The following is a 21,436-nucleotide window of genomic DNA, read 5'->3' as shown; positions in this document are numbered from 1 at the left end:
ACAAAATGTTGTAGACCATCAACGTTGATGATCTATGTCGAATAATTGGAGGCCTACTCGAGTAAGATGGGAACGGTGTAACGAACAAGCTAACTTCGAAGTCACACTTCGCGACCGGCATCTTACGTGGATTGCCCCGTCGACGTATCAAGGGACCATGGATGCTCTGAAGACTGTACAACACAAAGGACGTTATTACAGGAGCATATTAGTTAAAGTAGATACAAGCAAAAGTAGAACCACTGCCGCATGGGCAAGTCCATGGCGTATGATTAACTGATGCGCGTTGATTGCCCTTGACCTTGACGGGGATCGATAATCTGTTCGATATTTAGTGACTCAACTTTCGGATGATTTGGCTAGGGTTCAGTGATATTTCATTGGCCCTACAATGTCTATAACACCCGTCCATTTGTTTATGTTCAAATACTTTTGCTAATTAGTGAGATATTTACAGTAATAGTGACAATTTTACAACAACAAATAAGACAAACTTACCACATACCAATGGAGTCATACCATAGAAGTGGTATTAGAAAATCGACAAAAACAAAAAGAAAACGCTATGCCTACTGTTGGCGAGTTTCATACTAAGACGATACAGCTATCGAATGATTACTGGTTTTCATTGGTTACGTAAGTAAAGTTAATTTGTAATTTAAAACTACGAAATTCAAAAGTATCTTTAATTCTCTATGCTAAGAAATACATATTAATGAACTCTTAAAAAAATTATATTTGATGACGGTATTGTTTTATTAAATCGTACAACAAATATTCATGATATTAGATCATTAAAAATGTCAGTTAACTCATTTACATGTTGATTTTTTTAAATTCATTATCTGAATACTCTGAATTAGTAGATGAATACTTTACTCTCCCATAAAAATTGGAGTCGTTGTAGTTCTTCTCGGCCCTTCAGTCGTTTCTTCTGTTGATTCGATATCCGGCTCATCACGTGGTCTATAATATCGATCATTATATTCTCCACCTTCCTCTTCTTCTTCATTATCTTTATAATATTCATTGTATTTACGATGTTTCAGTTCTTTTAATTTACGCATTGATTGTTCTGCTAAATTAACATGACCATAATTGTGCTCTTCACCATCATCATAATCATTACTATGATATGAATCATACTCTTGATCATCATGGTTATCATGATTACCATAATTATCTGGTATAAATCCATTTCCATAATCCATATCATATTTATGCCCATGAATTGTTTTCAATGGAAAGTTAATAGCCTCATATGAATCTTTTTTAGATTGATCCATAAATCCATTATAACGATAATTAGAATGTGTATAAATTGAATTCATTGAAGTAATATATATTATTATTCCTATTATATAATAATTGTTAAACAGCATAGTTTATTGTAAATGATAAAATGAGAGTGCTTCGAGATTAAATACGAATATATATATAGGTTTATTCACTGATATGAACATGTATACTGAATAACTTATTATTACTATTATTATTATTAAGGTTGCGTATAAAATGTTGAGTGCAGGCTGTTATTCCGCACTTATTAAAACATTGATGTATACAAATTATATTTTGAAATAAACTATTATTTTTATATGTAGGAAATATTGAAATTAAGAACTTTTATGGAATTGATACTTACTTATCTACTTACGCCTGTTACTCCTAATGGAGCATAAGCCGCCGACCAGCATTCTTCAAACCACTCTGTCCTGGGCCTTCCTTTCTAGTTCTATCCAGTTTTTGTCCATTCTTCTCATATCTGTCTCTATTTCCCGGAGTAATGTGTTTTTTGTTCGTCCTCTTCTCCTTTGACCTTCAGGATTCCATGTTAAGGCTTGCCTTGTGATGCATCTGGGTGATTTCCTCATTGTGTGCCCAACCCACTTCCAGCGCTTCTTCCTGATTTCTTCCTCCACTGGATGGAATCTGGTTTGTTGTTTCCCACAGTAACTTGTTGCTGATAGTGTCTGGCCAACGGATCCGAAGTATCTTGCGTAGACAACTGTTAATAAACACCTGTACCTTATGGACGATGGCTTTCGTAGTTCTCCACGTCTCCGCCCCATACAGTAGAACTGTCTTGACATTTGTATTGAAAATTCTGATCTTGGTGTCGGTTGACAATTGTTTTGAGTTTCAGACGTTCTTCAGTTGTAAATATGCTGCTCTTGCTTTGCCGATCCTCGCCCTCACATCTATATCAGATCCACCGTATTCATCAATGATGCTGTCCAGATATGTAAAGGTTTTCACATCCTCCAAAGCTTCTCTGTCAAGTGTAATTCGATTGGTGCATGTTGTATTGCATCGGAGAGTCTTGCTTTTCCCTTTGTTTATATTGAGACCTACTGCTGCTGAGGCTGCTGCTACACTGGTCGTTTTCTCCTGCATTTGTTGTTGTGTGTGTGATAGAAGAGGCAGATCATCTGCGAAGTCTAAATCGTCCAGCTGTATCCTTATTGAATTGATAATATTGGGAAATCAAATATTTTATAGTTTTTCTAGTCTAGTTTTTAATAAATTACCTATTGCTATTATTATTATTAGCAGTAGTATTATTATTATAGCGAGACTATAATTGGTGAACGGACCAATCAGATAACAGATCTTGAATTTCGGCGTAAAATTCATTTACCCATTTGGCTAAATAGCGTTTTGGCATTTTAGTTGATATCAGTTCGTGATGGAAGCCCTGAATCTAATTCCTAACCCTAACCATCAACTATAAATCGTAATCCTTATTCTTCACACTGGTTTATAACCCTAATTTAACCCTAGTGAGTAGGTGAACCTTCTCAAGGTTACTTTAGCGTCGCTCAAAGGTCATCCATAAATTATCATCTCACCATTATTATTACCATTATAATCCTCACTATTATTAACATTGTCTTTAGAAAACATACATTATTATACATTGCTAAACTAACGGATCATTATTTATTTAATGTTAATTTTCAACTTATAAATTTATATACTACTGTAGAGCCTTGACGAGGAACTAATTGGAAAAGGGAATATTTTTTTCCACTGAACATTTATTTATCCTTGTGTTACAAACTAGTATGGCAATGATTATGTAAGTTAATGCGTTCAATTAGTTTATTTCTACTAAATTCATATTTGTACATCACGAAATCTCAGAATTTCTACTTGGGTTTTGCATACTTTATTATTATGAAACTGAATTTTTTATAGAAACACATGTAAACCTGTACCAACGTAGTCTAGCAGTATTTTTAATAAGTGTCAGGTAGTTAAACATAGTCAATAGAAAATCAGTCCTAGACCTAAGTTTCTTGCTATTTGGGATTCTTTGACAAAGTGTACCTGTTATCTCTTGATGCTTCCCGATGGAATCGATTCTTATCATTCAGATTCACAGTATGAAACAAGTATCATTGGGCTATTTGGTACAAGACCTTCTGTAGGACGGAGATTGATCACTTAGGAGTAACCGGAGTCATGTTTATCAAATCCTTCCCAGTACTGATTGAATTTTATCAAAGTTCATGTAAAATTAAAAAAGATGGGTAAATTGTTTTAAATAAACATAATGTCCGAAAATGATTTTGAAATACCGATCATAATTGTAAATGATTGGAGCTTGTGTAACCAGGGCAAAGATAAAACAATTGTTTTCTTTTTAACTCACAACTCAAACTTTAGACTTGTTTAATAAATATATTTTCAACAAATTTGATAAGACTACCATTGTTAGTACAGGTCAATGTCTAGTATGAAAGGCATAATCTTTTAGGATTTCATCTGTAAAGGCATCACAGAATGTATTCATCGTATAAGTTTATCGATTGCTTTAAGAATATGCGTACATTTGGGAAATCATCAAACTGAAGCACGAGGCGACCCCTAAGTTTGGATCCAAAGTGAAAGGGAAAAGAGGAAGACCAAAAAAACATTTTCCCGGGAACTGGACGCATACATTGAAAGAATGAAGTTGGAAGCAGCTGGGAAGGAAAACCCAGGACAGAGTTGGCTGAAAAATCCAGATTGGTGCCCTATTCTCCTTCATTAGAGGCAACAGGCGTACGTAAGTAAGTATTAAGAACATCTCTATAGTCCACCATCAAGAAATTTAAACGTAACTACTTTGAATGGTTATATGCTCACTTATTAATCTAAAACGGAAATGGTGCCTCTACTCCTCCCTTGGCCAACCACAAGGCCAATTAATGAACAATCATCTTAGCTATTGTATGACTTAATTTGACTATGTACTTACGACCTTTCGTAGTCAAATGTAATTGTCTCTCTTATCTTTATTCACAAATCTTTGTATTATTATTATTATTATTATTATTATTATTATTGGTTAAATATCATTATTAATCCCCCCTATACATGATTCATTCACATCGCATTGATCCCTCCTTATTACGTCTCACTAATTTTTCACACATTTAGTCTTCCACTTGATCGAATTGTAATTGCACTATCATATATCTCTCTCACCCTATCTGACCCATATTTATATTCTGATCACAGATCTTAAATGTTCACTTTACATATATATAGATTCAAGTTAACATTCTATATGAGTCATATCAACATTAACAATTTTATTCTATTTGATTTGACAATCCTAAATTTACATGCATTAAACGATGTACTTTGCCTTTAACCTGGCCATTTTTTCGGATTATTAATTTGGATATATAATTGTAGAACCTGAAGAGAATTTATCGAAAAGAATATTCTTCGTTCAAATATTTTTAGTCTTTTAATATGATTGGGATTTTTAAACGAAGAAACATATTTCTTATATAAATCATATTGATGATAATTCATATAAGCAAACTTTGGACTCACTGCATAATTCTATTAAGTCGCTACTTTAAAGTCGGTGTTGAGTACCCATCTAGATTTTCAACCCTTTATAATCAAATAATGTAATCTAAGAGTATGTAATATCATCACAGAAAAGAATAAGATGAATATATTGTAGCCTTTATGCTTACATTATTGATGGTTTTATTATTTAGAAACATTATTATGGTAAAATTATATTAATAAATTGTATTAAACATCAGCTTTTGGCTAGCCTTTAAAAAATGCAGGAAAATTGATTTCAATATGGTTATTTAAGTATTATTAAACAATATCCTACTCTTCTTTATGGGAGAGAAAGTTGCATACTTCTACTTTGAAGTTAGGTGATTACGAAGGCTTTTAGTTTTCTCTAAGCTATCCCTGTGCTTCTTTGTACAATAGGACAATCAACGATAAATACCAGTCAAACTTAACTCTGTTTAACTCCTTGTTGTAGTCTAACATTTTAGTCAACCTTACTCATAATCTGAACACAACACATCTGAAGACTTTTATAACTGATCCTTTAGTTTCTGCTATTATCTCGCACTTAAGGTCAATTTTCTTTAAATGATTTGAATAAAATTAGAACTGTATCACTTTTGCATCATACAAGCTACTAGTTGACCTCAGACCTGAAATAAAGTAGTTAGGAACTAAAAAAACGCTGATCACAAGATGACTGAAAAATAAAGGTAATTGTTTTACTAAAACAAAAGGAAAATATTCATTTCTACAGAAAAGAGACCACTTGTTTCAAGATTTCGCTTCATATTAAATGAAAGGTAGATCACGAATCAAACATCTCAACTGTGATTTAATTTGATTAACACATAATACTTCAATTTATTCTAGAGTTCTTGATTTTCCTTCACTAAGAACAAGATTTTATTACTTAGGACCATGATTTCTAAACATCATTTGAGAAACACACTTTGTAATGAAATATCAATGAAAACTCCTTGATATTTTATCCAAATAGGGACCAAAAGGAATTATGGATAGACATTAATTTTTATTAATTTTATTTAATAAATAATTTTTGATACAATTGAGTAACAAAATAAAGTTTGTACTGCATAAATAAGAAGATAATTTTGTAGAAAAGAAAGATAAGGAAAGGAAGAGAAAGAAAAGTAGAAAAAATTAACTTTATGGAGATGAGTATATGATGAGACAGTTTAGATATTGGTGTGGGATTGTTCCCTGAGCTGGATGGTTTGGTCGTGGAGCTTTCATCGTCCTTCTGAACGACATCATCACCACAAACTTTGGGTAGAAGTGAAGTGTTTGAATTTTTCCATATGTGATTCACAGCTTGTCCTGTGCACTTCGATGTTGATTGGTTCTTATTGACCTAGATAAAAACACAACTAGGGAAAATTTCTTTCATTTAATGATGCTCTTCTCACTTTTATAAAGAAGGTGGAGGAAAATCACTATATAATTGCTACTGACTTCTGTTTTTAACCATATTTGTAAATACTCACTACATTAAGTTAGATCATCACTTAAATCAAAACAGGAGAATTGAAATAAATCGCCTTAAACTTTCTTTGATACTACGTTGACTGATCATAAACTGATCACCTCACCAATTTTACCATCTAGTTCCCCAATAAATATCTACAAGTCTTACGTACTTGAATTTAAAAAGTTAGATTCAAATCCATCTTCAACACTGTTGCATTCATTTGAACTGTGTTACAGAAGTTAACTTTCAATTATAAATTGTAAGCATAATTACTGAATTTTTAGTTCTATTAACATTTATGTAATAAATTTTTTGGTCTATGGAAACAATTAACCCATTATAAATTAACATAACGACCTCTCACATACACCTGCCTAATCAAAAGTTCACATTTGCCAAGAATACCTGGTGAAAAAGATTCAACTTGTGACATCTACTTTGACTCATCTATAGGTAATGTAATCCAGGAAATTGAGTGGAAATAAGAAGAACAACTTGAAGAGCTTAAGATTTGTTTTACGGTTCTAAAATATCATTCTTGGTTTTCACTGTCAAATTTCATATTCCATGTACAAAAATGATAAGTAGATAAATTCACAGAACTTTATCCATGATTTTTATATCTTTAAGTTCGATAGTTGTATTTATTAAAGTTCCTGAACGTTTTATATATTCTAATAGTAGACGCAAAAGTTTAATATTCTTACTCATACCCTAAAGTCGAACATTGTTAGATACAAATAAAACGGTGAATAATTGATCAAATTACAAAAATTGCTTATTAGTTCGATGATGCTATTTCGAATCTTACAATATCTTCAGGATTACATGTACATCTTAGATGATAATAGGTTTCCTGAGGTATGTATCCAACCATCTAACATTTTAACATAATGTAGTCGATATTAAATCACTTGAACAATAAAATTCACTCAAAATTAAAGAGTTAAACAAACATGAAATGAATCACTAATCAGTGATTAATTAATTTTACCTTGCTTTAATTATAAATGATAATTTAAACAAAATTAAATCTAAATTTGACCATAACAAATGATTCTGTATAAATGTATGATTGTTTAACCAAATTAAAATATATATCATAAATAATTTAAAGAAAATTTTAAATCTCGCGAGGTGGGATCGTGGATGCGCACTTCTGAGGAATCCTACTATAGGACGAAACAATCGTCAAGCAGTGCTTCCACGTTTTCCATAATGGTCTAGCCTCAATCGATTCATAATTTCAACCATATATAAAAGTTTTTATTAATTCAAAAAACAAAACACAAAAAAGAAACAGTAAAAAGAAGTCATAAGAAATCGTTTATTTTTTCTTCTTCTTTTCTTTGATAAGATTTACCCCACTCTCAATAGTGACAACAAGTACAATTTTACAGCATGATATACATATAATCGTTATATACATGCAAGCAAATGACTTATAAGTGTTATATATCTATATACGTTTTTCTTCATTATATAAAATATAATTCAATTAATAACCTTCTAATTTTCCATATGGATGACTTGTTGGTGAATAATTTGATTCATCATCTATTGTATTATCATTATTTTCAAATGTTACAGTTGCTTTCATTTCTTTTTGATCTTTATATTTTTCATGTCCATGTGATTTAGCATTAAGATTAAATTTAGCTCGTCCATGTGTATTTTGATAATGTTTCATTAAACCTTCTGTATCATAAGTTGAAAAATATTTTGGTTTACCAGATTTTGTAGATATACTACCTTTATGAAATGTTGTTGTTAATTCATAATCAGATCCTTGATATGTATCAGTGAAACCAAATAATTCACCAACAGCTTTTATATGTTTTTCACCATGTTTTTGATGAATATGTTTAGCTTCACCTTCCATAATATATTTTCTTGTTAAAGGTATTTTATTTGGTTTTTTATTAGGATACATTTTATATGGATAATTATTACCAGGTTTACGATTGTAACCATAGTTATAATTGTCATTATTATTATTATTATCATTATTATTATTAGTAGTAGTAGTAGTATCATCATAATTTTTACCTTTATTATTGTCATACTTATTATAATAAGGGTTATATTCATTATTGAATTGTCTCCGATACTTATTCGGATATGCTTGATAATTATATTGAATTGTCATAGTAACAAATAATGTAATAATGATTAAACAAACACTTAAAATCTTCATAATGATTTTAGTGTAAACACAAAGATAAAGTAAATTTTTTTTGTCTAATGAAGGTATATTTATATAGTGAACTTTTAAAAAAAATGATAATGATAATAACATTAAGTACATCAGTTAAACCTACACACAAGCGAAAAAAAAGCTAAGTGAACTTTAATTACAGGAAGCAAAAAAAAATGTACAAAACATAAGTGCAAATTGAGTGACAAAATCATTAAAATATGATGAGATTTAAACATTATTCATTTATTAGAATGGGGGTTTGTGAAGATTGTAGTAATTTAATAGTGAAATTCATGAGTCGATTTAAGCTAGACCATTATTGAAAACCTGGAAGCATTGGACAGCCGTTTCGTCCCCCCTTTTTGATAATCATTATCATGTACTCACTAGTGACTGGCTTCAAGATGTAGTTCGTGGAAGTCTAGTGAGAAGCTGTGGTAAGTGAAGTTCAACCATGTATGTTGTGAGATAGTTACTCATTGAAGACAATAATGGACTGTTGCGAAATATCGTGAATTGATTGAAGTTAGACATTAACATCGTTAGTCACCGGATCAGTGGTCTAGATATTCGCGTGCAGACTGTGGATATGCACTGATGAGGAGTCCCATACTAGGACGAAACGGCCGTCTAGTGTTTTCAGGTTTTTAATGATGTTCTAGCTAAAATTGGCTCATGAATTTAACTATTAAATTATTCATTTATATTATTAATTTATATATCGGAGTATCTATTCAAATGATCTATCTTGTCATCTTTGACTAAGTTGTTTTAGTGGATAAGTTTGTATAGTTTGAAATTGTATTTAATTGCAAGTCAACATCAATTAGGTAAACATTAAAAAGAAGAGAACACTAGATATTTTTATTTGGAGCTGTTCAATAGTGTGTTCCCAAGATTCGGCGCAGGATAGAAACCATCCTACAGGTGATTGGTTGGGAAAAGAATTTCTAATGAGTCTTAACAAGCAGAGTAAATAAAGTAAATAACCTGGCGATTACATTATCTGAGTATTTTAATTAATCATAAGTTAACCAAAGTTAGTGTTGAGATCCACTGGATCTCAAGTCAGTGATATAAAAGTACCATCTTTGTTTAGAGTCATTTAAGTTGGGAACCCAATCCTATGTAGTATCTTGAATGTGTGCCTCTAAAATGTCTCAAAAATGATGAAAAAATTCTTCATGCTACTCTCGTTTCTAACTGTTATTACGATGACAACAATCTACAAATATAAGTATTGTATAAATTGATGTCTTCATATTCTTATGCTTAGAGATAAATGTAGCACACTCTTTAAAGGCGATGAATCACCGACATCTTAGTCAGAACAAACTAGTTCCACTGTAATGAAGAAATTCCGAAAGCATACTCCTACTTGTAGTTGTCATTGATCAGACTGTTTAATATGAAAATTAAAACCTCACATCTGATTTATCTAACTCACGAATTGTAGAAATATTAAAAGCATCTATCCAGACAACAAAACTGTTCACTTCCCTTTGGTTTGAACTATTTTAAAATCTATCCAAGACAATGAAGAGATAAACCTCAATTAGTGGTTACAGCTGTTACTGAGGTGTTTTCTCGAAGGACCCATAATTCACCAAATACACTCCTGAGTATAACAATTTTTATATCATGCAAATTGAACAAGTTGATATCTCTCCAGTGTCAATATGAACAACTGGCTTCAAATCTCAGTAAATCCAGCTGACGAGTATTCAAAATGAATGAAACTTGTGTCCTACACTGAACCACTAACACTATTCAGAAAATACAAAATCTCTTGTAATTAACTGAGCAAGATTTTATTTCCTTATCACTAAAGTGTAGCATTTTTATTGTATGTTCATGTTTCGACGTATTCTATAAAGGTTTATAAACTTTAGCTTATTTAGACCTTTTGAACATCAAACTTATGAATTTTAATGGATAAATGAATCATTGTTAAACTCAGAGAGATTAAGCATTTTCATGTTACATTTTTTCATTCTAGTGGAACTATGATCAATCAGACAATTACATTAATTAAAATAATTAGTAAAAATGGGATGGTATATTAAGTGTACTACTTGATAATTAGATTTCTTCTATTAAAAATGAAATTACATTTGAACAGTTGAATTAGTGAGTGGGTCTAGGTGAGACCACTATCGAAAACCTAGGAGCATTGGATTGCCGTTTCGTTCTAGTATGGGACTACTCACAGGGTGCACCCACAATCCCGCAATCAAAGGTCGAACCTAGGACCTTCGGTCTCGCATACAAACGCTTAACCTCTAAACTAGTTAGCCTACATCTGGTGATGTCAATGTCTAACTTCAATAGACCCATGGCCTTGCGCAACCTTTCATCCATCGCCTGAGATGGATAACTGTCTCATGTCTGACACAAATTTGACTCCACTGATCACGGCTTCTCACTAGAGCTCCAGGAAACCCATCTTAACGTTAGTCACTGGTAATAAATTACAATACATAAATTACGATATAATTTAAATAGATAGAAGGATCACAGTTTGATTCTGTAACATAATGCATGAAAATCGAATGCCTTCACTAGTTAGCAACCTCCCCCTTTCCTCTGAAAGAAATGTGTCGAATGTAACACTTGGGTCTGAAGAATAATTGTGTTTCCAGTTTCACTGAAAATGATGTCCGGAAATGTCTCCAGTCTCTGAATTCATCACAATGTTTAGGACCTGATGGTATCCCAAACCTCCTTTTTAAAAAATGTGCTGATGTTTTATGTTATCCATTAACGAATATCTTTAACAAATCCTTCTCAACTAATGTCTTACCGAAAATGTGGAGAAAGATAAAGATAATCCCTATACCAAAGAAAGCTTCTGGTGATAAAAACGTAATTCCAATAACTTCACCTTTCCTCAAAATAATGGAAAAATTACTGATTCAACCACTTCAACCTGCAATAAAAGAGCACTGTGATCCATATCAGTTTGCTTACAAATGCAAAAGAAGCACTTTAGATGCCGTTGCTGTTCTGCATCACAATATAGTGTTCGGGTTGGAAAAGGGTAAGAAGTATGTTAGATGCGCTTTCCTGAATTCTATTCCAAGACACCTCTTACTTAACAAGCTGATCAGCGTCGACACTGACAGCTGGATAAACAATTGGCTATGTTCCTACCTTTCTGGAAGAGAACAGTAAACTGTATTTGAAGGAAAGTGTTCAACATCTCTACTGTCTAATGTAGGTGTGCCACAAGGAGCTGTTCTTTCACCTCTGCTCTTCTCTTTTTTTCTGCATGATCTGCCATCTTCCACAGAAAACACTTTTGTAAAATATGCGGACGACCACACTGTATGTATGCCGATTTCTACCTCCTTACATCCCATAGAAATGAATGAGTTTTTATCTCGTATTGAAAGGTGGTTTGTTGGTAATGGTCTCTTACTCAATCCATCTAAATGTCAAGCTGTTAATTTTAGCTTGAGACATGGAAAGAACCTATACTCTATTTTGGGATCCCATAATGCTTGTGCCATTGGAGACTCCTTAATAAACACAGTGTCGAAGGTCAAATATCTTGGTGTCATTTTTTCCTCTGATCTTTCTTGGTCTTCTCATGTTTTACTCCTATCGAAAAAAGTTTACCGTTTGACATACTACATAAAGAGGCTGCATGCTTTTGGGATTACTCGCCATTTGCTCTTACAATTTGTAAATTCCTGCATATTACCTATTATTTTATATTCTTCTCCATTATTCTTTCCTGGGCTTTTGAGAAAAGACTTTGCTGTTTTGCGTAGAGTGCTGAAGGCGGTTTGCAAGGTATGTGGTGAATCTTTTGAAGTCATTATTAATATGCTTGTGGATAGACATCTTAAGTCTTGCAAACTCATGGCAGGTGTTATCTTATCAGATACTAACCATCCGCTTCATTCATATCTTTCTCCTTGTATATCTTCTGGTAGAACGAGACGTAAATACATTAAAATCCATACACGCAAGCAAGTCTATAAAAGTTCTGTAATACCTTACCTAGCAAATTTACTTTGTGACGAACAGGCTGTTAGAGTTGACCTAGTAGTTGACCTGTATTCATAAGCATGTTTCAAATTTGATAATTTGTATAAACTCAGTTTTTCTTAAACCTTTTTCATTCCTTTTCTGTTTTTTTTGGTAAAAAAAACTTGTTGAAATAACTCGTGCTGAGAATTTTATATTGTATTGTATATTGAATAAAGCCATTAATAATAATAATACATGTAAGCATTGGAAATTTATCTGGAGTGTACCTATATACAACGAACCCTAGATAATAAAAAATCTGTTGTTAACTTTATCAATGAAAATGAACTGCTAATAAGAATCTAATAAATTGTTTTAAACTTACTGTCTTTAGATCTAGTGTTAATCACGGTAAAACATAACTGATCAGTAAGAAATGTTTAGCCAAATTTGAAAATTTTCCTCATGTAAGTATTGTTGAAGTTATTTGTTTCAGTTATGAAGCAATCATAAATGATTATACAAGGTAAATGAAACAACTAAATATCTCTGATAGTGTTTGCAATAGTGACTAAAAGTCAAGAAAGTCAATATCAGAATCTGTACTAAAACTCAAAACATTCTACTGTATATCAACTAAAAATGTTACACATTATCGAATTAATCAAAACTTAAATGATGTGGAAGAAACTAATATTCAGTTGTCCTATTTAACAACAGATAAACATTCTAGTTTGACTAGTCTAAATATCTTTTTAAATTGAAGGCTCCTAAAAAGACAAATGGAGTGAAGAAATTTCCGTTCGTTTAGTTTTTCGTCATAGCACCATACACAGTTCCTTAGTGATTATGAAAGTAATACTGAGTAATGAACTAATTAACTGGAATAGGAAGGATTATAGTAATCAAAGTAATCATTTGTAAAAATCAAAAAACACGTAATTGTGATCTGGAAACTATCGAGATGGATGGTAGCCGAAAGTGGAATCCAGGACGCGCGTTTCGTCCACTGCTTAGAATGCTTGTAATCTAAAGCAACATCGAAGCAGTCTGTATAGGATGCAAATATAGCAATAAAATAATGATCAATTACAGTCCTAAACATCTATGAGAGGATTCAAACAACCGATACAAAAATGAATTAAACTTCACACCATCGCACAAGCTGGTGGCTATCGGAATTCAGTAGCAAAGTGATTAATGTGATGGCGTTTCAAGCGGATGATACTCCGTTCGAGTCACGGAGTGAACATCAACTCTGGAATGCAGACATCCAGCCAATGAGCCTCAAATAAGACGAAACGGGCGTCCTGGATTCCAGTGCTAGCTATCATCCATCTCTGCTTATAACTCAATTGAATAGCTTCCAAATTATAGGTTATTTAATAAGAGAAGTCAGTTTTTTAAACGCTTTGTGATGACCAAGTGAAGGATACTGGCATGAAAATACATATCCCTTTAATCTCATTACATTTATTCGAATTGCTGCTCCACCATAATGATACATATTTACACCTAACCAATTACACTGTTATTAGCATATTAAGTTGATGATAATTTTGTCTTTAAAACGGTATTGGTTGTAAGCAGCTGACGAGAACCTAAAGAAGTAAAAGTAATCGATGTTGTTCTTCTCAATTCATTGCTTTTGCTCTCTTCAAAATAAATAAACTTTTTGAATTCTCTTTTAAAAGAATAAGTTTCGTCAAAGTTAAGATAAAATTCATTCGCACATTAGTAACCAAGGTGGAAAGGGGTAGTGTAAACGTTTTTTCAGTAAGAATCATAGATTTATGAATATGGATTTTTTTAGCTTCAGTAGTACGTAAAACACAAACCATTAAAACATGTAGTAAATTTGATGTAATACTTTGGATAATTTTAAAAACTTCATTCAAGTTAATTTGATATCCTGTGTCCATCAATTGAACGAGAAAAATACTGTTAATCACACTCAACGTTTCTTTGCTCAATTAAGACAGATGGTGTTTTGCTGTGCAATAAGAGACTTGCCGAATCATACGCTCTGTATAATTATCTACACAGGAGCAGTTGTATTAGTGAACATAAGTGGATGTAACGAGATCAAATAATTTGTCTTTGGTGGTTTGATTATCTGACGATTGTAGAAAATCCATTCGATTTGACCGTAGTAAAGTTTTTTTGACAATCTTTTCCTAACCTTTTTGTTATTATTTTATTGGTAGTGTAATTTTGGAATGATAACTTCAATGATAGTAACCTTCGAAACACTTGTTAGGTTAGATCTTATATTTATTTTGTTCTTATAATTGTTGATGAATGAAGTTAAATTTTTATTCCTGCTAAGCGAAGTAAATTAATCTAACTTTACAAAAATTGTTCCTTTCTCTTTGATCAAAAAAGTCATACTAATACGTCGCAATAAATGAGTTATCAATGATTAAACATTTTGATGTCACAAGTGGGTAACTTCAGGAAAAACAGTCTATTTTGTTCATATCTCTAACACAAACTTGTTGTTCGTAGTTTACACTACGAAGTGATCATGGTTAGACAACTAAGAAGTATTATCATTAATAAGAATAAACGATGGTGGTGAAATATCACAAACGGATTCAAGTCAAAATTATAAACGATTGGATCCCAAGTTGATGATCTATAGACCAAACACATCTTAACGAAACCTCCAGTTCGTGTGTTTTATCCCTATCAATAGAAAGGATACATTATGTTGTGGAACCTCATACTGGTTCCTGGTTTTCATTGGTTATCTAACTAAGGTCAGTTTATGATGTAAACTATTAAACTTAACAATTTCCATAACATTATTCGAACAAACTTGTTTTTACAAAAAGCAATATCACAAAACCAATATTCGTATAAATTCGAGTCTAACATATAATCTATTGAGAGGATTTTGAAAAGAAACAGGTGAACACTTGATAAAACCACAAATTTTTTTTATTATTCAAGAGTCTATAATGAGTTGAAATTAAGCTGTTTAAGTGAAAATATTTGATCAATTTTCTTCGATTTATAAACTTTATTTATTACAACCAAACTGTTATGAAGTTCAGCGAAGGGATCTCTTTTCAACGAATTTATTATCAAGCTGTACAATCGTATATATATATATATATTCAAATGTTTTGTTAAAGCACTAATTCCATTATTACTCGTATTACGTAATCTAGTATTATAATCTTTCTATTGCGTCATCTTGGTTACTTGTCTTCACATTTCCTCACGGAATTATTACTTTAACAAAACATTTTCATACATATATACGATTGTACAGCTTGGTAATAAATTCGTTGAAAAGAGATCCCTTCGCTTAACTTCGTATTTTTAATTTTAAGGTTTAAACGGGAATCATATGTCAAAATTATGTTCATACTTGATACACTTTGATGGATATATATTTTATACAGTATTTATCCATCATGCTGTTGTTGTTGTTGTACCTATACCTTCACCAATATTAGATATTATAATGCAGAGACTGTTACTAAGTACATAACTAATTATGAATTTATGATAGAAAGCAAAAGGTTATTTTATCATGATTTGTTTAAACACCAAACAAACAAAAAATAGTTCAGAAGGGGTTTTGTGGAGATTTAGTATTTTTACAGTTGAAAGCGTGAGTCAATTGAAGCTAGACCATCATGGAAAACCTGGAAGCAGTGAATGGCCGTTTCGTCCTGTTGTGGGACTTCTAAACAGTGCGCATCCATGATCCCGCCTCGCGAGCGAGATTCGAACCCAGGACCTTCCAGTCTGTAGCCAGAGCCCTTAACAGCTAGACCACTGAGCCGGCACCCAACGGTGTTAATGTCTAACTTCAACTGATCCAAGAAGTTAAGCAACCGTTCACCAATTGTCTTCAGTGTCATTAGTGACTGACTTCGAGAAGTACATCCAGGAGTTCTAGTGAGAAGCAGTGACCAGTGGAGTTCAACTACGTCTGTTGTGAGATATCAACTCACTGAAGACAATTGGTGAATGGTTGCTCAACTTCGTCGATCAGTTGAAGTTGGACATTAACACTGTTGAATGCCGGCTCAATGGTCTATCGGTTAAGGGCTCTGGCTCCAGACTGGAAGGTCCTGGGTTCGAATCTCGCTCGTGAGGCGGGATCATGGATGCGCACTGCTTAGAAGTCCCACAATAGGACGAAACGGACATCCAGTGCTCCCAGGTTTTCCATGGTGGTCTAGTTTCAATTGACTGACGCTTTCAACTATGAAAAAAGTTCTCTTATTGTTATCATACACTTTCTTGTTATTTACGTGTGTACTTTAAATGAACAAGTTCAATTAACTGATTACGTAACTATGCACTCAATCATTGGTTTTATTTCTTTAAATAACGTAATATCATAATGCACTTATTTAAATCTTTATTTTTCTCTTAAAAAAAAAGTTTATTTTAACAAGAGAAAAAACTATATAAACGTTGATCGAGTTATAAGTAAACAAAAAAAAAGAAGATCTCCAACTACTTACAACTAGACATTATAGTAGAGTAGAGATTATTTCTAAAAAAAACAAAACAATGAAAAGTGTTATCTCATTGTATTTATTAGTAATTATATCATGTACATTTGGCGGTGAATCTTATATACCATATACACCATATTCAAATGACAATTATGGTACATATACTGATAATGGACAATATAACAATAATAATGATTATTATGGTGGAGATAAAAATCATGGCAATGATAATCATGGTAAAATACATACACAAGGCAAATTTATAGCATATGGTAATGCAGATAAAGGATTAAAATATCATCAAACTACATATTTCCATAAAGGTAGTAAATATCAAAAGAAATTTGCTAATTATGATACAAAAGGTAAAGTTCATTCATATGGTAAACAAAATGTAAAAGCTAAATTTAATATTGAAAGTAAATTATATTCTAAAGGAAAATATAATGGTGGTAAATTTGATCAACTTGCTGGTACTGGAAGTGGACAATATAGTGAAGGACAAATACCAATTGAATATGCTGCATATGGAAGTGGTTCAACTTATAATGCTCCAACAAATTATGATACTACTAATAATAATTATTATGATCAAAACAATGGAGAATCATCAAATGATAATGGATATTCTGCTGACACTTATCAACCGCAATATTAAAAAAATAAGAAAAATTCAGTTTGACTAATAATAAGTAAGATATTATCAGAAAAAGTCTAATACTAGTTTGTAAAGTGAACACATAATAATTAAAATAAATTGTTTAAAGAACGTTTGGTTTTTTTTCTGACAATTATCATGTGCTCAGTAGTGACTAGATTGGAGGGAAAATTATCGGAGTTCTAATGAGAAATCAGATGGAATTCAATTGTGTAAGATGTAAGTAAGGTACTCATTGAAGACAATGAAAAATGGTCTTAAAATACCGTGGATTGATTGAACTTGAACTTGTACGCCAATAGATCTCAGCTTAGTGGTCTGAAGGTTTGACATTCCTATGAGAGGCCGAAAGACTTGAATTCGATTCCCAGCTGCGAAGTTGTGAATATCCAATTGTTTCCTAACTTCAATAATCTCCTTATGAACGTGGTAATAACGACAAAGACCAAATTCATTGTAGTTATTAGCTTTATGGTATTTGTCAAGCATATATAATAATGATGACAAGAATTCAGTGATAAGAAGTTGTCAAATGGTAATGTTTACTCCAAACCAAAAACAAATTAGAATTATTTGCATAATAATTTTGTGGAGATTGTTGACTTTTGTAGTTCATATCATTCATTAATCCTGAGTAAAGAACAAGTGAAGCTCAAGAAGCACTGGGTTCCTATTTTTTCCTAAAATAGAGCTAAGAAACAGCTCCATGCACAGTCATAACCGGGGTTCAAACCTACGACATTTGAATTCCATTGAAGATGTTTAACCTATAAATCACCAAGTTATCATTCAATAGTTTGCGATATTTCCTATTTACCATCCAATTTCATCAGTGCATAGCTACTAAATTATGATGGGTTGTAAAGTGTTTTATTAAACTGATACAAGGTAATAATAAATATCCAACTAGATTTTGAAATAATGGTTGTAAGTTGAGTTTATGATGAACAGTTGGTCTTTTATACAGTTTTTCATTGCATATACCTGGATACCACGGCTGATGCTTATTGTTCAGTTAATATTAAGAAATCTTCTGAAGTAGCCTATGTATCAAAAAAAACTAATCAAATGTCAACCTTTACAAATAAAAATGAATAAAATTCGTAGTAACTGATTTAGTGACATCAGATATTTGTAGGGTACTAGTATATGGATTTTATTATACTTACAACGCTCAAGTACTCAATAAAAATTATCATCAGTCATAGAGGAATTCATTCTTTCTTTAAGGTTTGGATTTGAATAACTAAACAGCACAGATAAAATTTCAGTACTAGAAATTCTATATAATAAAAAGTGTTAGCTCATTATTTCATTGTGAAAATTGAGGCTGTATAAATTAGCAAGACAACATTTTGTGAGAATAAAATACAAACATACTTCATTACTAGGTATCGTTACCAAGGTTTGACTTGATAAGTTCGAATAAATTGAGCATTGGGTAGATTGTTATAATTGAAAGCATGAGTCAATTGAAGCTAGACCACCATGGAAAACCTGGAAGTACTGCTTGACGGCCGTTTCGTCCCATTGTGAGACTCCTCAGCAGTGCGCATCCACAATCTCATCTCGCGAGATTTCAACTCAGGACCTACCAGTCTCGCACCAGAGCACTTAACCGATAGACTACTGAGCCGGCATCCGATGGTGTTAATGTCTAACTTCAACCGATCCATAAGGTTGATTATTATAAATAAATAATATGTTTGTAATATCTCAATGAGTAGAAAAAATTAGGATTTTCTGACGTTTCGTAACTCAGTGTAAGCCACTTCTTCATAGAATAGATAACCATAATATTCAGGTTGTTCCGCTGTATTATTTAAACTTGGATTAATTTTAATTTGGTTATTAATTCTTTGAAGAAGTGGATTACACTGAGTTACGAAACATCATAAAATCTAATTTTTCTACCCATTGGGATATTACAAATATATTATTTATTTACACTTCATTACTGCTTTTTTCAAATAGTATTTATATTCATTTAACATTTTATTTGTCGAACCATTTTAAGGACTTCATTCGTTGATTGATAGGACTCGACTTTCAGCGATAATTTATTCAATGCCGTAAACAATTAAACATTAAATAGAATTTACTCAATACTTAGGAATGAGTTATGTAACATTTTATTGTTCCACTTGATCAAGCCCTGTTGGGTGTTAGCAATGAGTTTAGGCTTTAAATGATATCGTTTTTAACAATATTGCTTTTCTTTAAATAGTGAATATGTTCGAATTTGTTTAAAATTTAAGTGCAAAGTTTCCACTTCTCTATCTTCAATTACTGTGTCCTCTTTGAAATGACAAAAAGTACTTGAACTTAAGGTAGTTGATGTGATAGTATGTTTTTTTAAGCTAGATAGTTTAATTGCAAAACATTCATTGACATTCTTGGTAATATCATGGATGCAGTAAGGTTTTTAGGTATGCCATAAGCCTTGTGCAAATTCGTTCAGATAATCCATATGGAAATTGTCAGTCAACCATATATTCATAGGTCAACCGAATGAGAAAATCCACAGAAATATAAGAATAAATTCTGATAACAAGACTTAAAAAAGGCAAAATATTACAGTCATGTTATCCAGAATGACAATGAAATCTTTCCAATGGAACCGTCTATTTGACTTTAGAGTTTGTTGTCCAACATGAAGTGAACTTTAATCATGGGTTTAGTCAGAAGCTTCTTTGTTTCCTTTGTTGGGACAAGTATTGTTGTTTTTTCTGGAATTTATTCGCTTATATAATTAGTTGTTTTGGTCAGTAGATTATTTTAAATACATATATTGTGTCTAGAGATGACATAGTGTTATCTCTTGAATCCATAGTTTTTATTACACCAACAAATTCAATTACGTCGTCAATACTGCGTTTAAACAAGTCTTGGTGTAATGATTCAAACAATTTCATTAACTATTTTTTTGCTGAGTGATACAGTAATTCTGATGTACCTGTAATCGGATATAAAGGAAACCCTGGTTTTTGAAATTTCGGTAGATCATATGGTTGTGGAATATTGCTTTATGAAGTTTTTAGTACATAATAGGTAGATTGAGAAATTGTAATGTCGTGATTAGCTGACACTTGGTCTTTTCAGTCAAGTCCTTACATTATCCAATTCTTGAGAATTTAGTTTGATCATTTGTCAGAAGATTCATCTTTTCCATTATAATGATCTTGTTTGAAATTACAATATCTGATCTTTTATTAAGTTTCGTGATTATTGAAGTCTTTTGATTTTAGTTTTCTTATGGATTCTCAATGTTTTCGAGTCTACATAATATTTATATGGTGGTTGTTGCTTTTAAAATAGTTACAAAAGTCAATCAGTGTGTACTTAAATATTTATAGTTCAACCTTTGTTTGAACAACCAATTCTTATATCTGGACAAATAGATTCAGAAGATGGAAATTTGTCTTTCAGTGAATCATATATCTAAATGTTACAAAAAATTTTGAATTTTATGTTAAAACATCTAGTTCAGTCTTAATTGGATTAACAGAAGATTCGATAAAAATATTACTAGTTACAGTTGCCAGGATAATCAGATTGAAATTTATGATTATCTAGCCCTTTGAATAGATCAATATTTTACTTGTTTCTCCTCGTTTTTCGTACTACTAGAATATATGTCAAATGAATCATTAAGATTTTTGGAAAGATCTGTAACAGGACCTAACCTTTGTGTAATGCTCTTTTCTGTTTCAACGGAATGCGTTTGATGAAATTCGATTTAGTTTGAAGTATATCTTTTCTGAAACGTGACATTAACTTCGACTTGATATCGATGAAGAGATTTGAAT

At 31.8% G+C, this 21,436-nt stretch overlaps 2 protein-coding genes across 2 annotated transcripts; one reads left to right on the top strand and one right to left on the bottom strand.

The window, feature by feature from the left end:
* Positions 1-875: 875 nt before the first annotated feature.
* Positions 876-8,240, bottom strand: Smp_000410 (hypothetical protein; the record flags this gene model as incomplete). Its single annotated transcript, XM_018790422.1, has 3 exons — positions 876-1,078; positions 7,838-8,095; positions 8,129-8,240. 3 exons carry the CDS (start codon positions 8,238-8,240, stop codon positions 876-878), a joined length of 573 nt encoding a protein of 190 aa, XP_018646331.1.
* Positions 8,241-17,024: 8,784 nt separating this feature from the next.
* Smp_191910 (eggshell protein, putative) lies at positions 17,025-17,741 on the top strand (the record flags this gene model as incomplete). Its single annotated transcript, XM_018790420.1, has 1 exon — positions 17,025-17,741. One exon carries the CDS (start codon positions 17,025-17,027, stop codon positions 17,625-17,627), a length of 603 nt encoding a protein of 200 aa, XP_018646330.1. The 3' UTR covers positions 17,628-17,741.
* Positions 17,742-21,436: the final 3,695 nt, after the last annotated feature.

The sequence above is a fragment of the Schistosoma mansoni genome (assembly GCF_000237925.1).
Source record: "Schistosoma mansoni, WGS project CABG00000000 data, supercontig 0113, strain Puerto Rico, whole genome shotgun sequence".
Taxonomy (NCBI): domain Eukaryota; kingdom Metazoa; phylum Platyhelminthes; class Trematoda; order Strigeidida; family Schistosomatidae; genus Schistosoma; species Schistosoma mansoni.
This window is presented reverse-complemented; position numbering and strand designations above follow the sequence as displayed.